This window comes from Apus apus, chromosome 1 (assembly GCF_020740795.1).
Source record: "Apus apus isolate bApuApu2 chromosome 1, bApuApu2.pri.cur, whole genome shotgun sequence".
Lineage (NCBI taxonomy): Eukaryota > Metazoa > Chordata > Aves > Apodiformes > Apodidae > Apus > Apus apus.
In genome coordinates, this window is record NC_067282.1 from 92216468 (window position 1) to 92235386 (window position 18919).

The following is an 18919-nucleotide window of genomic DNA, read 5'->3' on the forward strand; positions in this document are numbered from 1 at the left end:
TGTTTAACTACCTCCCGAAAACAGCAGTGGCATTACAAAACCACAAAGCACACTGGATCACACACTTCCCTGTTTAGAGCTTGGCTGTCCCACAGTCCACGAAATACCATCACTTGACCAGATGGTTTGCGTCTTCTGGAAAGCGTGGTAAATAACTCCAGTCTATGCCTACCCTCTAATATTAAGTCCTCAAGAGAAGATAAAGTTCTCCTGAACTTGCTGGGAAGACCATCAAAACACAGCAAGCTAGAAGTCCTGCTTCTCAACTGAAGAAGTCACAGCAAAATTACAAAATAGTTACACTGAGAGCTACAGTAAAGAAACAAGCAATACCCATAAATATTGTGCTCTCCCATTTCTATTAATCAATGGGCAGGAAATCTGCAACACACAACTGTGGCATAGCTGTGTCCTTACCACCAGTAGCTGATTCAAGGGTTTCCACCCTTCTGAAAAGTATCACTTATTTTAATAACTTTACCTTCATACACCAAGATGTATGTGATTGTCATCTGGAAAGCATGCTTTGTGAGCCACTGCAAGATACTGGCATTAATTACACACTGTGAAGTGTATTGTTACTTACCTGTATTTTCCATCACGTGAAATTTTATTTTGTCATTACATGAGTTGTTGTCAAGTACTTGCTCTACTACAAAGTGAAGTAACAAAACAATCCTATACCCTACACAGAGCAAGAAACTTGAAGTGTGGTGTTCTTTTTCATGAACACTCACATATATACTAACTGGCTGTCATTCGACCTGACCACCTTGAACAGAGGCCATTATACCCATGTATTTTGCTTCTACTTTGTTCTATGACTAAATTCTCACAAGGAAAGACAGATATTTTTGGTAACTGGGGGCATCTCCACAGCTTTTAGAAACTACAGGAGATTTAATAATTTGCAGCATGGTTTAATAATCAGGTAGTTCTCAAAAAGTTTTTTTATCAAAATTAATACAAAAAGAAGACAAATACCCAGGTTTTAGAATCAATGTTATGTTACAATCAAGTGACAGAAAAGTGACTTATTTGGAGCTGAAAACTCAAAATCAGACAGCAGCCATTTACTGGCTGATATCCTCAGCAGGTCTGGCTTCACCAAAAGGGATGGAAAACATGTTTTCAAAACTTCAACTGCAGGTATTTCTGAAGGAGAGTCAGGGAAGAAAGGCAGATTCCAGATCAAGTAGTGAGAAGGAGGGGCCATCAGACTGCATTCAGTTTTGAACCAAAAAAAAAAAACAAACCCAAACAAACAGGTCAGAACAAAGGTTTAACTTCTCTTAACAGGAATCCTTTGTCTCCAAATTATTCCAGGTTCAATCTCTTTATCAACACTGCTCTTGAAAATCCTCAGTCTGGCAGCAACTGTTGTAAACTCTCATTGCAAGAGCATGCTCTAACAGTTAACCAAGCTTCCAGAAAGTCATTCAGTATTTTTTCAATTTGCTTTAATTTAATCTTCTTACACCATGGGATTTTTTTCAAAATCCCCAGAATTTAAATCCAGTAACGCATAGCTCTAGACTTACGTGTTAAAACCACAGCAGACAGCTCACCTAACAACTTCAATGAACCTATTATTGTATATTAACCCCATTATACCTGTATCAGTAGCAGTCTAGAACTCCATTTTCCCAGTTCAAGAGGGACAGGGATATGCTGGGAAGAGTCCAACAGAGGGCTACAAGGATGATTAAGGGACTGGAACATCTGTCATACAAGGAAAGACAAAGAGACCTGGGGCTCTTTAGTCTTCAGAGAAGAAGACTGAGAGGGGACCTTCTTAATGTCTATAAATATCTGAAGGGTGGGTGTCAAGAATGGGTCAGAATCTTCTCAGTGGTGCCCTGTGACAGGACGACGGGAAACAGCACCAAGCTATGATACAGGAAGTTCCACCTCAACATGATGAAAAAACTTCTTTACTGTGAGGGTGACAGAGCACCAGAACAGCCTGCCCAGGGAGGTTGTGGAGTCTCCTTCTCTGGAGACTTTCAAGACTCATCTGGACATGTTCCTGTGTGATCTGCCCCAGGTGTTCCTGCTGCAGCAGGGGGATTGGACTCAATCTTCAGAGGTCACCTCCAACCCCTACGAGTTTATGATTCTATGATACATTCATTGCCTGGATTTAAGCATGTATGTAACTGACTATTAGTTTAATAAAGCCTATACACTAATAACGCATATACACAGCTGTATGTATAGCATGATTTTAATGCCATACATTAAATACGCATATATACTGGAAATTTCAATCTATCTACATACCTTATTGACAAATTATATTATTTTAATTCATTATGTGTACACAAACACATGGATATTTGACAGATATTAATATTTTTTATTAAACCAAATCACAATTTTTTTCAACTCCTACTTATTACTCTTATTACTTTTTTTTTACTTTTTTTTTTTTTTTTTTAAAGGCGATACATGTCAACACAACACTCATTCAGAGCATTGAGGATTAAGGATGTAAATTAAGCCGAGACACACTGCTTGAAAAATAAACAAGTAACAGCTTGGAGACACGTTTCAACACAGAGGTGAACCAACCAAACCATGGATGGGGCAGATTACCTAGCAAGGTCGCACAGGCTACGCCCTTGGAGCTCCATTTTCAAGTCCAAAATGCAGAAAGCACAAAGCCGCCTGGTCTGATAGCAGAGATGGCCCTGCTTTGGTCAGGGGGTTGGGCCATATATTTTCTGTGGGATTCTGTGATTCTATCTATTAATTTCTTGACCCAGGCTCCACACCCAACATCTCGTGTACATTATTTTCCTGAGTTATTAAATTAAAAATTCTGCTTAAAAAAACAGCTGCTAATTCATCAAGCAGTTAAATTAAGTTACTATGCTCTTAAGCTATTTTGTTAAGCTTTGTATTGGAAAAGGACTGCCAAGAAATTGTCATACCTCTTCTTCATACAACTTACAAACCAAACTGGTTATTATCCTTTACAGTTTTTTTAAACACATGTAAACAGAAAGTCATGAAAAGCCATCAAAGACAATCTAAACTTATTGTAGGTTTGCCATACAATTCAACGGTGATCAATTAAAAACCAATTAAGAAAGACTACTTGCACCTGTCACACAAACAGTTCATGGAAAAAAAAATCTTAAAAATATCAAAATCATACCAGCTCCCTCATGATTTCATACATGTTTTGAGAAGAACAGCAGCTGAACACTTATTTTCCTCCAGAAAAGGCATTTGAAGAGAATGTGAGTCTCAAAATTGCCTGCCTCATTAATGAAACAAAGACAAATGATGGAGCAAGAGAAAAGCTCCTTTTTCACTCTTCTAATTTGTTCAGCTGACTGCCAAGGACCCAGATGGCACCTCAGAGCACATGCCCCATGCCACTCACCCATGTGGCTGCCCACCCCAATACGGCAGCATTAGCTGCCTAGCAAATAGGAAGTGCAAGAAAACTTGAAACATGCCAAGCCTTTGCCAGGGGGACTCAGGAACAGAACCCACAGGAAGCGGAAATGGAAGTCTGTAATGGAAGCATTCCCCTTCAAAGGTTGCCAAGTCATTTCTAAAGGTCTGCTTGAAAACTAAACCATGAAGAAACAAATATTTGGAATCTTCCACTACATAAATTAAAAAACCAAACCAAAACAAACAAAACAAAAAAAAACCCTGTAAAGCACTACATTACCCAGTTTAAATAAAGAGCTGTCGGAAAGCATTCTTTTTGCCAACTAACCTTCTGAGGGCCAGCTTATATGATAACAATGTCTTAGCAACTTTATTTTAGTCAGCTGGTTAGAAGAGTGTCTCAAACGCAGAGCTAGAGCAGCAAGCAGAACAGTGCAGCAGAAATCCTGATCCCCTCACTCTGATAATTAGAAGAAATTTTGATTTATAAACTGGGAGTTCTGCCTCTTGTATTTAGCTACTGAAATCAGACAACGGAAAGAGACTAAATGCAAAAATAGCTGCAGAAGAATATGGCAGTTTTGAAAAATATGAGAGCTCTTGGCATATGGATTTCCTAACCCCAGGATGATTCACATGAGTGGCAGAAACAACATGCTAAGCAACCACGACATCACCGAAGCATCACTGAGGAGTATTTCCTTTAAAGCTGCATAAATAAACACTAATCTACCTGCAAATTTAGAAAGGAATTCTTCATGTGTAATATAGAAAGTATTTGTTTTGTTCCCGCTTTCCTTCTTCCTTATGCCATTCTTTGCTGTTTTCCAGAAAGCATTTGTTAAAATTACAGGAGAAATGTTTCATTTCAGGAGAGATGTAAAGACAACCTAATTCAAACATCAACATTTCACACTTTAGCATGTGAAGAGAGTTCAAGTGCAGTAAATGAACATATGCAATTCTTATTATGAAATATTTTAGTATTATAAGAACAGTCACTTGCTCAAATAATCAACCTTAGAGTATCAAGACTGACAAATGCCTAATGACAAGGCATACAGATGTTAAAACCTACCCCACTATCAAACGTTTTTAGAAAAAAAGGATAAATGAAAAACCTCAAATGTTCATATGCAATGGTAGAATAAGATCAAAAGCTTTTGCAGCGCCCATTCAAGCAAATATTTCAAGGAAAAGGATGCCTCTGAAAATTCTGGATATCACTAAGGCAGATACCATTGCAGAGGTCTCTGAATACAGACTCTCCCTGAATGGTTTTGGTGCAAGATCCAAGCCCACTTTCTCAAAAGCACCTTTACAGTGGCAATACCTACATACTTACACATAAGGGCAGAGCTACAGGGACCCAACAGAAATGCCCATCCCTCTGTGGTCTATCCTGAACCATGGTCTCCATCATAAAACCTCATTTTTTACTTCAACTGTGCAGCCAAGGCAGAGATTTACTTCTCTTGCATTCAGACAACAAATAAATGAATGAAGCTGGTAACAAACAAACGAGTTTTGTAACTGGACGCTTTAAACCTCTGAGTATCTTTACAACTGCTTGGCTTGATATACACTGCTTAATGCCGGCAAGATCACGTCTCAAAGCGATAGCCTGTGGCTGGCAGCTGTGGCTGTGGGGAGAGAGAGCCGGGATGAAGAGCTGTCTCCTCACAGCCACCAGGTACCAGAGCCCCTCCTCCTGGGAAGGGCACCTGAGCCCCAGGCCTGAATCCCCCTGCCCAAAGGGGAGCGCAAGCTCCACGCTCAGCTTCCAGGCTACATGCTGGGCATTCACCTCACCCCACCCATCCCCTGAGCCCTCCTGGTGAGAAGGGAAGGTTAACACTAGAGAAGAACAGATGCTGCGGTCTCGAGGACGAGGACTAGCAACCAGGGACCACAGGAGACCGGGAGGTAACCCTCCCTCCCATGTATTTGGGGGTTTTTTTGGGGGGAGGGGGAGGATCGACATCCAGCCATACCGGCTTCTCTTTCGAGGTCCGGGCTTGCGCAGCCCCGCCGGAGCCCTCCCGGCTCCCCCAGACCCCAGCAAGCAGCCGCGGCGCGCTCACTGCCCCCGGCCGAAACGGGAAAGGGGGTGGGGGGCTGGGGGGTGGGCAAGGGGGACCCCTCCCACCCCCTGCCCCACCCACAAGGGGCCGGCGGAGGGTGCCCCCAGGCCGGGGACACGCGGATCCGCCCTCGGGGAGGGCAGGGGCTGGCGGGGCCCGCAGCGCGCGCGGCGGCGCCGCTGCTGCACTGCAGAGGCGCCATCTTCGCCCGCACCCGCGCCGCTCGGCACCGGCCCGCCCCCTCCCCACGCACCCCTGGAGGCGCGACCTGCCCGCCCCCGCAGGGCTGCTGCGCCAGCCCACGGGCAGCTCCCCGCCGCAGCCCCATGCACCTGCGTCTGCCTGCGCGACGCGGGAGGGGCTGCCCAGCCCAGCCCTGCCCTGCCCTGCCCTCCCCCGATAGCACCCCCCGCCGGGGGCGGAGGTGCCCGCAGCCCGGCTCCGCGTCCCCGACGCCCGCCCGGCGGGGAAACGCCGCTGGGCCCCCCGCCCGCAGCGCTCCTCCAGCAGGCAGGGAAGCTCCCCCTCCCCAGCCGCGGCGCAGCAGCCCCCGCAGGCGGCGCTCGGCCCTGCCCTGCCCCGCCCCGCCCGCCGACCCCCGCCCGCCGCGCCAGACGGGCGGCGGACGAAGTTAACGGGGGAGCGCCCCGGCGACGGGGCTGGAATCGGTGAGGGGAGCCGGCCCCAGCCGCAGGGACGGCCCCAGCCGCCCGCCGCTCGCTGCGGACATGCCTGGCGGGGGTGGCGGCGGCGGCGGCCAGCCCCGGGGGCTCCCAAGCCCGCTCACCCCTCGCCGCCCCCGCCACCCCGCGGCTCGCCGCCCCGCGCAGCAGGAGCGGCCCCATTGTTCGGCAGCGGGAGGGCGGCGGCAGGGGAGGAACGAGCCCCCCCGGGCTGCCTGACGGGCACCGGAGACCCCCGCCCGCCGCGCCGCGGCCAAGCCCGCGCCGCCGGGGCAGACAAAGCGTCGGGGAAGCGGAGGAGGACGGCAAGGAAGCCCCTGCCTGGGCCGCCCCCTGCCCCGCTTACCTCGAGAGCCCGAGCCGCGCCGGAGGCCAGCAGCAAGAAGGCTAAGTGGGGCAGCATCGCGGCGGCCGGGAGAGGGGTGGGGGGGGGGAAAGGAGGAAGGGAAGGAGGGAGACCGAAGAGACGCGGCAGGGTCCGGCCGCAAATCCGTGGAGCCGCTGCCGGGGAAAGAGCGACCGAGCTGCGGCGGCACCAGCGAGCGCCGCGGCGGGGCCGGTCAGCTGATGGCCCGGCCCGCCCCCGAGCGGGCGGTGCCCGCCGCCCCGCCCCGCCCCGCGGGGCCCCCTGCCGGCGGCGCCCCGGCGGTGCAGCGCCGGTGGAGCGGCCCGAGCGGGGCAGCCGGGTGCGGGCGGCAGCCTGCGGGGGTGTGGGGGGGGGCGGCCCGGCCCTTCTCCTGGGGCCCGCCGGGCCCCGCCACTGCGGGGTTAGGCCCGGGCCGCGAAGAGGCTGCTCAGGTCCGGGCTGGGCGCGGCCTCACCGGCCGGCCTTGTCCTCGTACGGCTGTTTGGCGCTGCAGCACCTGCCTCCTCGGCCGCTCGGGCACCATCATCCGTGGCCGGTGAGCTCCAAGGCGGCCGCAGCGCCCTGCCCGCCGCCGGAGGAGGGCCCCGCGGCAGCCCCGCGGGCGGGGTGCACCGTCGCTCCTCAGAACTGTGGTGTGCAGGCTTGCCGGCATCCTGTCCGGGTGTTAAAAAAAAAAACAAACAAAAAAACAACAAACAAACACGACGACCCGAACATCTGTGTAATTATGGGGCTCTTAAACAAATTCTGCCTTCTCCGGCAAGGTTTCACACCAGCCTGGTACTTCAGGTGCTATCTGGGTGGAGGCAATGAGTAAGCACAGCCCAGGAGCCCTACCTGATGGGCCGGTGTGCGCTCCTGCAGCCTCGGCCGCCTGCGGATCAGCCAGCCTGCTGACACCGCTGTGGTCCCCACCGTGCTCCTTCGCCTGCTGCTAGCTGCAAAACTCGTGGGAGTACTGTGGATAGCACAGGCATGTGGGAACACGGGCAGAGCTGGGGCTCATAGCTGTGGAATAAAGAAGAAAACAAAATGTATGGCTTGGTCAAATAACTTGCCACCAGGAGGCTAAAGCAAAGTGACTTTCTCCTCAACAGCACTGTAGTAATTGGTATAGTAAACCTTTAAGAAGAGCTAAATGTATTATCAGAGTTTCACATTGAAACAGCTGCTATTGTTGCCAAAATTCAGCATGACACAACCTGAACCTTTCAGCCTCTGAGCTGTGGGCTCCATGGCAGCATCTCTGCTCTCATCAAGGCTCCCAGAGGGCAGTTATCCGAGCTACCTGCAGCCAGGAAACATAAGTGACAGGTGGTGGACATCTCCCCGCTGTACAGCTGGGTAACAGAAGCCTGGACTCTCTTGTCCTTGCTGCCACTCTCAGCCTCATCTTCCGCTGAAGTCAGAACTGAAATCCACTTGGCCAGGCACAGAGAGGGATGCTTACTGGGTGAGACCAAGCTGGGCTGCTGTGGCTGTAACGTGCCAGGAGAGATCTCGGTGCCACTGCGTTACAGCCCCACAGCCCAGCCCTAGGGTGAGAAGACAGTGCTCATGAAAATGTGAATATTCTTGTACAAATGAACGAACTGGCAATGTATGAAGGCATTGGGGAATTGCTTGAGTCACACTTACTGAATTTGAGAGATCTCTGACAGGCAGATAGCAGATGAGGCCTCTCTCTCCTGTCCCCAAACGTACAGATGCAAAGTAGATCCAACAAGAGCAATTAGTGCTTTCAAGAAGCACACACCCATGACACAACACAAACTGTAAATTAAATTGAGTTAAACAGCAACAGTGGCAGTCTTAGCTATAATAATTTCTTACTCTTACCTGCTTGTTAGGATAACAATCACATGGCTTTGAGGGTTAAGGGAAGGATTTGCTGTGCAAGGGTTTCTCACCAGTTGGCTTCTAAACTCAGCCATTGGAAAGGCAGTACTCTGGTTGCAAATAAACAGCATCCTGCTAAAGCTGATGGAGGTCTTCAAAAACAATTCTGTCCAGAAACAATGGAGGCAATCAGAAGGAAGCTCTTTGCAAGTTCTGGGAAAAAAAAAAAAAAAAAAAAAAATTAGGCTTCCAGATGGGATGGATGGAGGACCAAAATAGATTTATGTAGCCCTTTTATTATAAGTTGGCATGGTGGTTCTTTGTAATCACTTCTTCTAGTGCTAAATTCAAATACTGTTCGAACTGCTGCTCCTCTGGATGAGCCAAGCACGCTTCCTTCCTCATGGTGGGCAGGCAGGCAGGGGAGGCCCCTTTTGCCTATGGCTAGGAGCACAGCAGATCCGTGGGATTGCAAACCTTGGGGCAGAGCAGGGAAGGCTCAAGTGAAAAGTGGGAAAATCAAAGATACCAGAAGGCCTGTATGAGCTAGGTGTTTCCAATAACAGGCAGTAAAATCCAGTGAAAATATTAAAAAAAAGAAAGAAAAAAAAAGAAAAGCACAGTTACAATATTTACTAAGATTTCACTAAGTTAGTTATGCTGAAAGGTCATAACTAAAGACTCTCTTGAAAGGTGCTTGTAAGGTCTACAAGATTGTAAGGTCTACCTGCTGATAGGGCAAAACAAACCAGAGATTGTGTCCTATTTTCCACTCTCTGTCTTCTTTCAGGATCTGTACAGAAAGCCCGATACACTTTTTACCTTGATTTCTCTACCTGTCAATCTTAGTATAGAACCTGAGTCTTACCAGACCTTGGAAGCTGCCATAGTTGGAATACAACCATGCCCACTACCACCTCACAACAGAGGAAACCATGCAAATGGTCTTCCTGAAGAAGAAAGCAGCACAGGTTGGGCTTACATTCAAATCTAATAAAATGTTTTCAGAAAATAAGCCCAAACTGTGATCACAAAGATGTGATTTTCCCTTTAATTGCTGAACTTTGTTACTCAATCTCAATGTGATAACTTCCAAAGTGATGAACAAGCATGCATGTCAGGTTTCATTTTTTGGCCACTTCTGTGCTCTTCCTGTGTACCTTTGTGTGCAAATGATGTCCAATATTATTTTACAGCCTTTTTGGTTTAATATATTAAGTGTAGGGAAATATTTTTCAGCCCTGCAGTTTCTCATTGAACACTCATGAAGCAAGTGGACCTTATCCACAAATGCTGATATTACTTTACAAAAGGCAATAAAACACCTCAGCCTACTTCATAACATAAGGAATTTCAGTGGGAAATAAGTGAACGGATATTTCACTCCACCTACTTTTTTTTGCCACACTTAGCAAAGCAGCATGTTGTCGCGTCAGAGGTATATTTTGTCCTGGAAATGAGTATGTTCTTTTGGTGAAGAAGAGAGAAGGAAAATTTTTAATTCTTCAGCCCCCCTTCCAAAATAACGGTTAATTGAAAGTGTTTGCCGGGGGAAACAAAAGCAGTATTGCAACTCTTGGAATATTACTCAGTTACTTTTAAGTACTAGTCTCCTCCTTGATGCTCCCATGGATCTCTCAACAGAGAGTTCTAACAAAAGGACTCGTACGTGGTTTTCACAGGCTGGCTGTGGCATGGACACCTCTTGCCACATGTCTCTGAATATCTGCAAGTGGTTTTATAGAATACATGCCATTTACTGATGTTCACTGAATTTCTGATTGTGAAGTCTTAATTTAATTCACAGCAACAAAATTGGTGTAATCAGTCCAGTTTTCAGCTGTATTTTATTCATATTAGGGATGGTTCCTTGGGCAGGTTCTTCCAATACAATGCTGCAACCCGTGTTTTTCCTGAGATGATTTCTCCATTTGTTCTCAACTCTGAGGAGAAGGCTCCAAGTTGGCAAACTTGAGTTTTGGTCCAGAATTTTATGCTGACTCACAGTCTCCTTTTGGAGTCACTTCACTGCAGTGTCCATTATTTTCTTTACTGGGGATAATACTGTTTCTCTGTATTTGTGATTCCTGTAGGGAACAGAACAAAGCACTAGGATTACTATTTCTGAATGAACCTCTACAAGTTAAAGACTTGGATCCTACTGAGTTGGCACCTTCTGTGTTAGTCCCAGATAAGGAGTTTTTCTGTACTGTGAAAACTACTACAGCATAAATTACCAGATTTATTTCAGACAACTCCAGCAGGAATTTGTATTTTCAAATAGCACAGAATTAATTTTAATGGAAAACCTTTAGGTTTTATGCTACACCTTGAACCACTGCAGGTATAATTAATCAGCTCACTGTCATGCAAGTGTGCTCTAGAGACACTTTTTCCTTTGGAGTCAGCCTGCAGCCCTGAGCAAGAAAGACTATATATATTAATCCAAAATAGGAAGAGAGAGATTGTACCTAATCAACCCTACACAAGTACTTGCTGTTAGCGACAACAATGGGTGCGGATATGATTTCAAATAGTGAACAGTTGATCCTTGTCTGAATTCTGCAAAGCACCTTCAGTTTTTGGCTCTTACAGATGCAGTACACAGTTAGGTAGCCAGTAGCCGTAGCGACCTACTCAAATGCAAATGATTTGTTCTGCATAGCGCAGGAGTATTAAGAGTTGATGGTATCTACTGGAGCAGGTACACAAATGCAAATGGCAGAGCCAAGTGAATGATGAAATCACAGTCCAAAATCCCTGGAGCACTCAGCCAAGGAAATGAAACGGAGATGCAAACAACAGTAATTGCTCCGGTGATTAGGCTGTGAACATACATGGACATCACTCTGTACCAAACAAATACGGTGTGATTATGGCTTCTCCCTTTGTTGACAGAAGCTGTCCTTGCTTGCTGGTGCCATCAGTAAAGAGGAAATCTTCAGGATGGCTTTGTCTTCACTTTATTCTGCACCTCTGATTTTGTTTGCCCAATTACTACATAATGCAAATATTCTTAGCAGAATCTGGATTTAACGTTCATTCCATTTCCACAGAATGCACTGCATCTTCCTAGATATTTTTGGCCTCATGCCTTGTGTGGTCAATTTACTAGTCAAGTATTGCAGGTGCAGGCTTTCTAGTGTTGCTTTTCCTCACCATCCTATATGTAAACATCTCAATATCAACATGCTTCTCCCAACAAGTAAAAATGTCACCCTGCAGTACAACAGGCCAATTTCTTTTCAGGCAAGTCTTGCTTGGTGTTGTTCAGAGAACAATTAGCATTTTCAAATTATCAAATCGAGCCCTTGTGAACACCTAGCTCCACAGGAACTCCAGAGCAACTATGCAAATGACAGTTAGCTATTTGCAACCCTGTAACTGAAAGTTATGATGTGCTTTTTGCATGTTATGAAAATCACCAGATGAGAGGGTTATGGTCCTCTTGGCCTCTTTTCAGCAACTCGTTCTACTATGATTTGTCTTTCCAGATAAAACAACATTGTAGGCTGTGTTGTGAATATCCCTAATAATTTATATTAACAAAATTACAGGCAGCTAACAGGATGTCTTTGATCTCTCTCAGTCTCTGACTACACTATTAATCTTTTTTTGCACTATTCAAAAGTCATTAAGTAGTTCTTTTGCTGTCAAAGATTTACTTATTTTTTTATCCTCTGCTGTGTTTTCCCATCTCTCCACAGAGACAGCCCCTAAGCTTTGTCCATGGCAGGTTCCTTGCCCAGAGCTGTTTTACCATTGGACATCTGTCCAGCTCTCCCCAAAGACCAGGTATCCCCAAATACCCCTCTGAGCTTTTGGGTTCTTGTTACCTCCTCTTCCCAAGTGTGAGACTGAACATACTAATACACACATTTTTTCCCATACAGTCTTTTCACATGAGAGCCACCCATTGCTAGAAATACAATGCCAGACTCCATTTTGAAAGTCCCGGCTAGTTTGCAACAGTGACATTAAAATAAATAATTTAAGAACAGTAGCAGACCCCACTTTATGCAGAACAGCTGTTTGTCAAGAAGCTTTAACAAACAAAAGCATCCCAATTCTTCAGCTTGCGTATTGGAGGCTTAACTAACCACATAATTTAGACTTTCCTCAGCTGTCTGGAGAAAAAAATAATAGCTTGTCTGCAGGCTGTGAAAATGTGAAACACTCAGAAGAGACTGGTCAGAGGAAGTGGAGTTTGAGGACTTGATGTTATAAAATGAAAAATTCAGCTGGAGCCCCACCAGTACTCAGCAGGTGATAAGGAAGTCTCTTGAGCCATAAACCTACTCTTTTAATGTGGACAAAAAGCACCCATTTCAAGAAACTGTTACACGGGTGCAATGATTTCAGCCACAGCTGGATGTGAAGGTGCCACAGGTTTCTGTCTCCTTACTCCCTATGCAGCCATTTGAAAGACTAAAAACATTATTTGAAAACTAAAAACATTATTTGAAAGACTATGGCTGCAGCTGGAGAGACAGAAATGGAGCTATAAACAACAGTGACACTGCTGTAGCCCCAGACACTGTCTTTGGGCTTTCACTCTGACAATTACCTATAAAGGACTGAGCTGTTGCTGTATGTCTCAACATTGCAAGGTTGTTGTTTTGGCTTGTATAAAGAAAAGAAACTGTAAAGTTAAGGACACTTTGCGTTAGCATGAAGACTGTGCTAAGCCTGATAAGCACAAAAACCACCTGAGTCATGAACCCAAAGCACAAAAATAACCTAAGTCATGAAGATGAAGCACAAAACCACCTGAGACACGAGGCAGGAGACAATGGAAATTGGTTCCAAGAATCTTCATCCCTGTCCCAAGAAGGGGCCGAGGACAGGGACAGTGAGTTTAAAAGGGCTGTGGCACAGCCAACACATCAAAGGTCTTCCCCACCAACTGACTGAATTTGCAGACCATGAGGCTGCCACCAGATCCGTGGTGCTGACTATCCTATCTCTTGCAACTCTCTGGATTTCTGCTGCTTTCTTGACTTTCCCTGTCTGCTCCTATCCTATCTGCACCTGAGGTGGTTGTTGTGTAACTTTAATACAATTTCATGTGCATGTGTCATTTGACCTAATTTGTGTCTTAATTTGGCCATTGGGGTAATCTTGAATCTCCCTCAACCAAGTAACTGTTTGAGACACTGCCATCACCCTCCACAGTTCTGACATGTTTGCTTTCCCAGTGCCATGCTGCTGCAGTATTTGTGGTGGGAGGAGTGGGAGGCAGAGGCTAAATGTGCATCTATAACTCTCTTAGGTTGCCACTTGTAAATTCATATTAGGAGACTGTGAAAGAGTGTCATGGAGTAGCCTGTGCAATGCCTACACCTGTGAGATTATTACTCAAGTGGAAACAAAGTGGAAAGAAGGAGAAATCTCTATTCATTCGTATTACCAAAATCCAGTAGTTTTTTCTTCAAGATCTACAGTGCCAAGATCTTCAAGCCAAGCTCTAGACCTGAAAATAAAGGAAACATTAATTTAAAAGTACTGCTTCTAGTTTGCTTCCTATATTTTTACGCTCTGCAGAGATTGCTAATGTCTGCTATGGTTATAATTCAGAAGTAAATTTATTTACAGAATATAATGTAAGAAGTTGGAACAGGAGGAAGCTTCAAAACATTACATCCTTTGCTGAGTCCTGTTATGAACCCTCCACTGTATGATCCCTGCAGCTGTAATTCACATGTGCCAGGCAAGCTGACTTGGTGTCCTCCTCAGAAAATTTGCACACAACGGTAGAATATGAAGCATTATCTCATCAATTAGCTGGTGCTCAAAATAGTGTGTCTAGGCTAATATGCACACACGAGAAAGTACAAATCAGATTGCTTAGTGCGACTGCTGATACTGCCCTGGGACAAGACCCGATACCATCTCAAGCAGCCTTGAAAACTGGCTGTAGGGTAGCTATCGGGATTTTGGTATCACAGACTGGTATCACAAAGCATAGTGCACAGTGCAGCTTATGCAGATTAGATGATCATCAAAATAAAAACGCACTCTTTGAAGAGATTAATTTCTGTAGAGTCTCACAGAAAGACTGAAATCACTAATGAGAGGCCAGGAGCATAATAAAGTAGCTGCACAACAGCACGGGAGCAGCCATGCTCTGTCCATCTAGGAATTGCAACCATCTTTTATAGAATGCTCACAGTATTAAAAGCAGGAAAGTCTGATCACAAGCACATAAATCAGTGACTGCAGGAGCTTTGTAATGGATGGGTTTGTGTTGAAGAAGGGGGTGGAGGTAGGGGATCACAATGAAAAACTGCAGACTGTTCTGTATAGAAGAATAATGCCATCCTTAGATCCTCCATGTTTTGTAAACACTCTGCAGTTTCTCTCAGCAAAAGGATTTTAAAATATTTGTTCAAGTTGATTTGGCATACATCTGCCTTGTTCCTTTATACACACACGCAAAAAAACCCACAAAAATTAAGTTGGATATATCTCTCCCTGACTTATAGCAATGACACAAAAACATACTGAGAGTTGGAGAGTGGGTGGAATTTCCTTCCCCCATAGCAGGATTTGTGAAAGGCGCCCACTCATACAGACAGTGTTGGTTCAATTGGAAAAGACTATAAAACTAGACTTTGCATGCTGGTAGGCTAAAGCAAGGCTTCCCTCACCAGCTGGTAGCACACAGACCAGCATCATAACCTGCTCACGCTGGGCGTATTGGGCTTCTACACACTGTGCCTTCTGCCTCAGCAGCCAGCGGGGCTGGAAGGCTGCAGGGCTGCCCCATCCCTGCCTTCGGGCTAGGGCTGTGTCCCCGGCATGCAGCACCTCTGCAGCTCACACAGCGTGTTCCTTCCATCACCCATCGGCAGAGGTGTGAACGTCACAATATTCATCGTAACAGGGATGCTGACATTATTCTTTGCATCTTTTTAATGAGCTAGTAGTGAAGCGTTGAAAGTGATGTGGCTGCTTTTATAATAGCATGGAAATACGCAGAGATAAAGGGGATCAGTGTCACTTTAGACATTCGAAGAACCATCTGTTTTTTCAAAACATCAACACAGTGCCATGGAGAGAACAGATTCTGACACCTGCATATGAAAGCCTGTCTTTGTACACAAAAGAAAGACCTCCCTAGTTCTCCTTTCAGTTTGTTGTGAGCTACTGCACTACATAATCATAGAGTGAATCAGATCAAGTACTAAAAGCTAATAACCAGCCAAAGCTTGCTAAGCCTTATTTTCAAAAGTGATTTTTTTGAAGCTGACAATTTCATTTAAAGTCACTTCTGAAAATGTGAGAAATTACTCTGAAATCACTGAGGTTATTTCAGCTACATCACCTGACATATCTTACTTACATATTCATTGTCCCAAATGGAGCCTCAATTGTTTTTCAAATTAAAAAAACAAAACCACCGTTTTGAAAAGGTGGCAGGGACTTGTACAACACAGGTGAGGTGGCAAATATGTCTGTCATTTGCTCTGAATTTTGAACATAATACATTCAGGAAACCTCATACAAATTAAGTTTTCAGAGAAAGAAGGAGAAATCCTTACAGCAGAGAAAACTGATGAAAAGTTATACTGGAATTAGCAGTATCTCAAAACATAATGCACAAATATTTCTACCATGATAGCCATACAGTATATCTACTAATCCATGGCTATAAACCTAAATGTATGGAAAATAATGAACAGATATAAATACTGATGTTCAGCATCTAAAATCTCAAACTAAAAAAAAAACAACAAACAAACAAAAATAAACTAATTAAAAAAAAATTAGGGAAGTTAAGCCGATACATCTAGCATCAGTGAGTCCAATATCCAAGTCATTCCATTTAGCTTCTTACGCTTTTTACACCATTTGTAGTACAGCCCTCACTGTCACACTGTGAAAGTAACCATTTGTTCACCCTCCTTCTGGCACTTAAACATTATATCTATACCCAGACATTATTTATACATGTAACTATGTTAAATATATATATATAATATACACATATAAATATATTATAATGTTATACACTCACTATGGTGTATTTTATAGCCATATATCTGTTAAGGTAGTTATTGATGTAATAATATGTCTAGATGAGAAAAACAGCCCTGACCCCTATTAATTATATGGGCTCATAGAAGCAACAAATTAGCATTGCAGCAGCATTGGCAACATCCAAAACTGACTGAACCATCACTGATCACTTAATCTTAAGAAAAATGTTTAAGATAGCAGGAAATTTATTGTTCTTATGACATGTTTGTGGGCTGACCAAGGTCTCATCACAATCAACAAAAGCTTTTCTAATAATTAGCAGATACCAGATAGAATTTGAAGGTAACAGTCTCCACCTCGTGTCAAGAAATACTGAAGATATTCTGGTGCAATTCCACAGCCATTTAAAACAACCTGTGTGTGGGCAACCTATGCCTCTGCCTTCAACCAGGCTTTTCTACCTCCTGTGATACTCCAGCACCAGTACGTAGGTAATGAGTCTGCTCAGAACTTATTTGGCTGAAGGACAAACTTTTTGATAAGTTTTTTTTAAATTATCATGGAACCACAGCCTCATTCTTCAGGAATCATCCTGAATCTAGTGGGAAAGAGGCATTAAAACTCAGTGTGCTGAAACTACCAAACACACATATGTCCACAAAGATATCGATATCTATGAATATAGATATAAGGGTATAAATGGGAATTGCTATGATTAAAGATGCTTTTTTCTGTTCTTGAAAAATTGCATCATCTGCTGTCTTTAGTCAGGTGTTGGTAGCATCTTGATCAAGCTTAACTATAAATTACCTAATTCCTTCAGATGTCTGCATTCAAAGAAGAAAAAAGGAAGGAGTTATGTGTAGCAGCATGGACACAAACAGCTGGTATATTTAAAAAATAATTTAAAGAAAAAAGTTTCAGGTAAACTTTGCGAGCTACATAACATGTCAGAACAGCAGCTTGAATTAAACAGCATTATGGGTAGTAAGTAGTTGACTTATTCGGTGTCATGTCTCTGCCTGGGCAGACAGGGCATCCATGTTAAGGAGGAAATATGTACTGAAAATACAGTTAACATATTTAAGTAAATGCTTTGATTTTGTTTCTTCAGGATTATACCTGGGCAGCCTTTATTCAGAATGATACTCAAGTTGTGCTTTTCAAAACTGCTCAGAGTTGACATAGCTCCTCTCCCAAATGAAAATCAGTAGGAGTTTTACTGCAGACTTCCACAGATCACAAACCAATGCTGAACACTTCTGAAAATAGCTTTCCATCTGTGTATTTATTTAAATGAATAGTGACTGTTAGTAGAAATAGGAACTGAGAAGATCAGGCTTTAATTTTAAAAGTTCAAGTTAAATATAGGTTATTAAAGTAGAAAACTGAAAAACAAGAAATACCCAGACAAACTTGAACACTTTTTGCTCTCATTCATGGCAGGAATGGACGGAAAACAGCTTCATTTCTGCAGGTGATGCAGCTACAGGATTTCTGAGGCCATTAGTCTCCACTGACCGTTCAGTAACAGCATTTCATGCATCCAGTGGGCAGGTGAGGACTTCAACAGAGCCATCATCTATAAGTTAGTCCTGGGGTAGTCAATCCATCCCAAAAGAAATTATCATATCACCCAAGGTAGTCAAAGCCAGCCTTTTCTACTTCCAAGTAGATTTCGGCTTCCCATTTTCCCATAGCATCCCTTTTCTTTGCTGCTAAATGGGGTTGGTTTTTTTAAAGGAATAGCCCTTTCTGACAAAGACATATCTGTTGGCTCTAAGCCAGAGAAACCTTTACAGTAGTCAGTATTTAACATATGAATAATCATACTGACTGCTGTGTGGCTGCTTGTGTGCTTGAAGTTAAACACCTCTACAAGAACTATGTTAGCTCAGTGCCTGACTATTGCAGAAGCTAGTAAAGTTCATAGTAAGATGCTGTAGTACCACTTTTTGACATTTTAACTCCTTCAAGATTTGGTCTCTTTAGGCCTTTCTGACCTCACTACACTTCCAGAGGGCTTTACTGATTGAAGGGTCATCTTGGATTCTTGCTCTGTTGTGTACCACTGTGGACAAGAGACCTAGTGGGCTAGATGCCCAACTGCTGTATATTGGTAGAAGATCTATGAGCTGCAAATTCAGCTCTTGAAGTCTTAAAGGCTCAGTCTTGAACAGTGGTGCAGTGTGGGAGGGAGTACCTACACAACACTGCTCTTGGAAAGTAGTAAGAAGAAGTATGTAAGGGAGATGGTTTATTATCTCCCTTTTATCTAGGAAAAAGAACAGGTTGCTGCAGCTCTGCAACCAACACTAGTTTATCTTGCTTTCAAATTCCAAGAACGTAAAGTCTACACTGCAAACCAAAGGCTCCAAAGTCAGTGCAAGATGGCCCCAGGAAATCTTCTTAGTAACACCTGAACAACAAAAACCAAGTACAGTCACAGTCTCTTGATTTCTGCTCCTTAAGCTTAAAATATACCAGGCAATAGTTTCCATTATACCTTCCTAAGTAGCTTCTCAACAGCTTCCTAAATAACACCTTTTCTA

The 18919-nt window shown here is 44.3% G+C and overlaps 1 protein-coding gene across 2 annotated transcripts in view; it reads right to left on the reverse strand.

The window, feature by feature from the left end:
* The window catches only part of APP (amyloid beta precursor protein), a 211738-nt gene extending 205004 nt beyond the window's left edge, over positions 1-6734 (reverse strand). Inside the window, exon 1 of one of the 2 annotated variants that reach the window (XM_051625412.1) lies at positions 6525-6734. In XM_051625412.1, the coding sequence (XP_051481372.1) occupies positions 6525-6581 (57 nt within the window). In that variant the 5' untranslated portion in view covers positions 6582-6734. The remainder of the gene's footprint in view (positions 1-6524) is intronic. The other variant, XM_051625418.1, reaches the window with a different exon arrangement.
* Positions 6735-18919: the final 12185 nt, after the last annotated feature.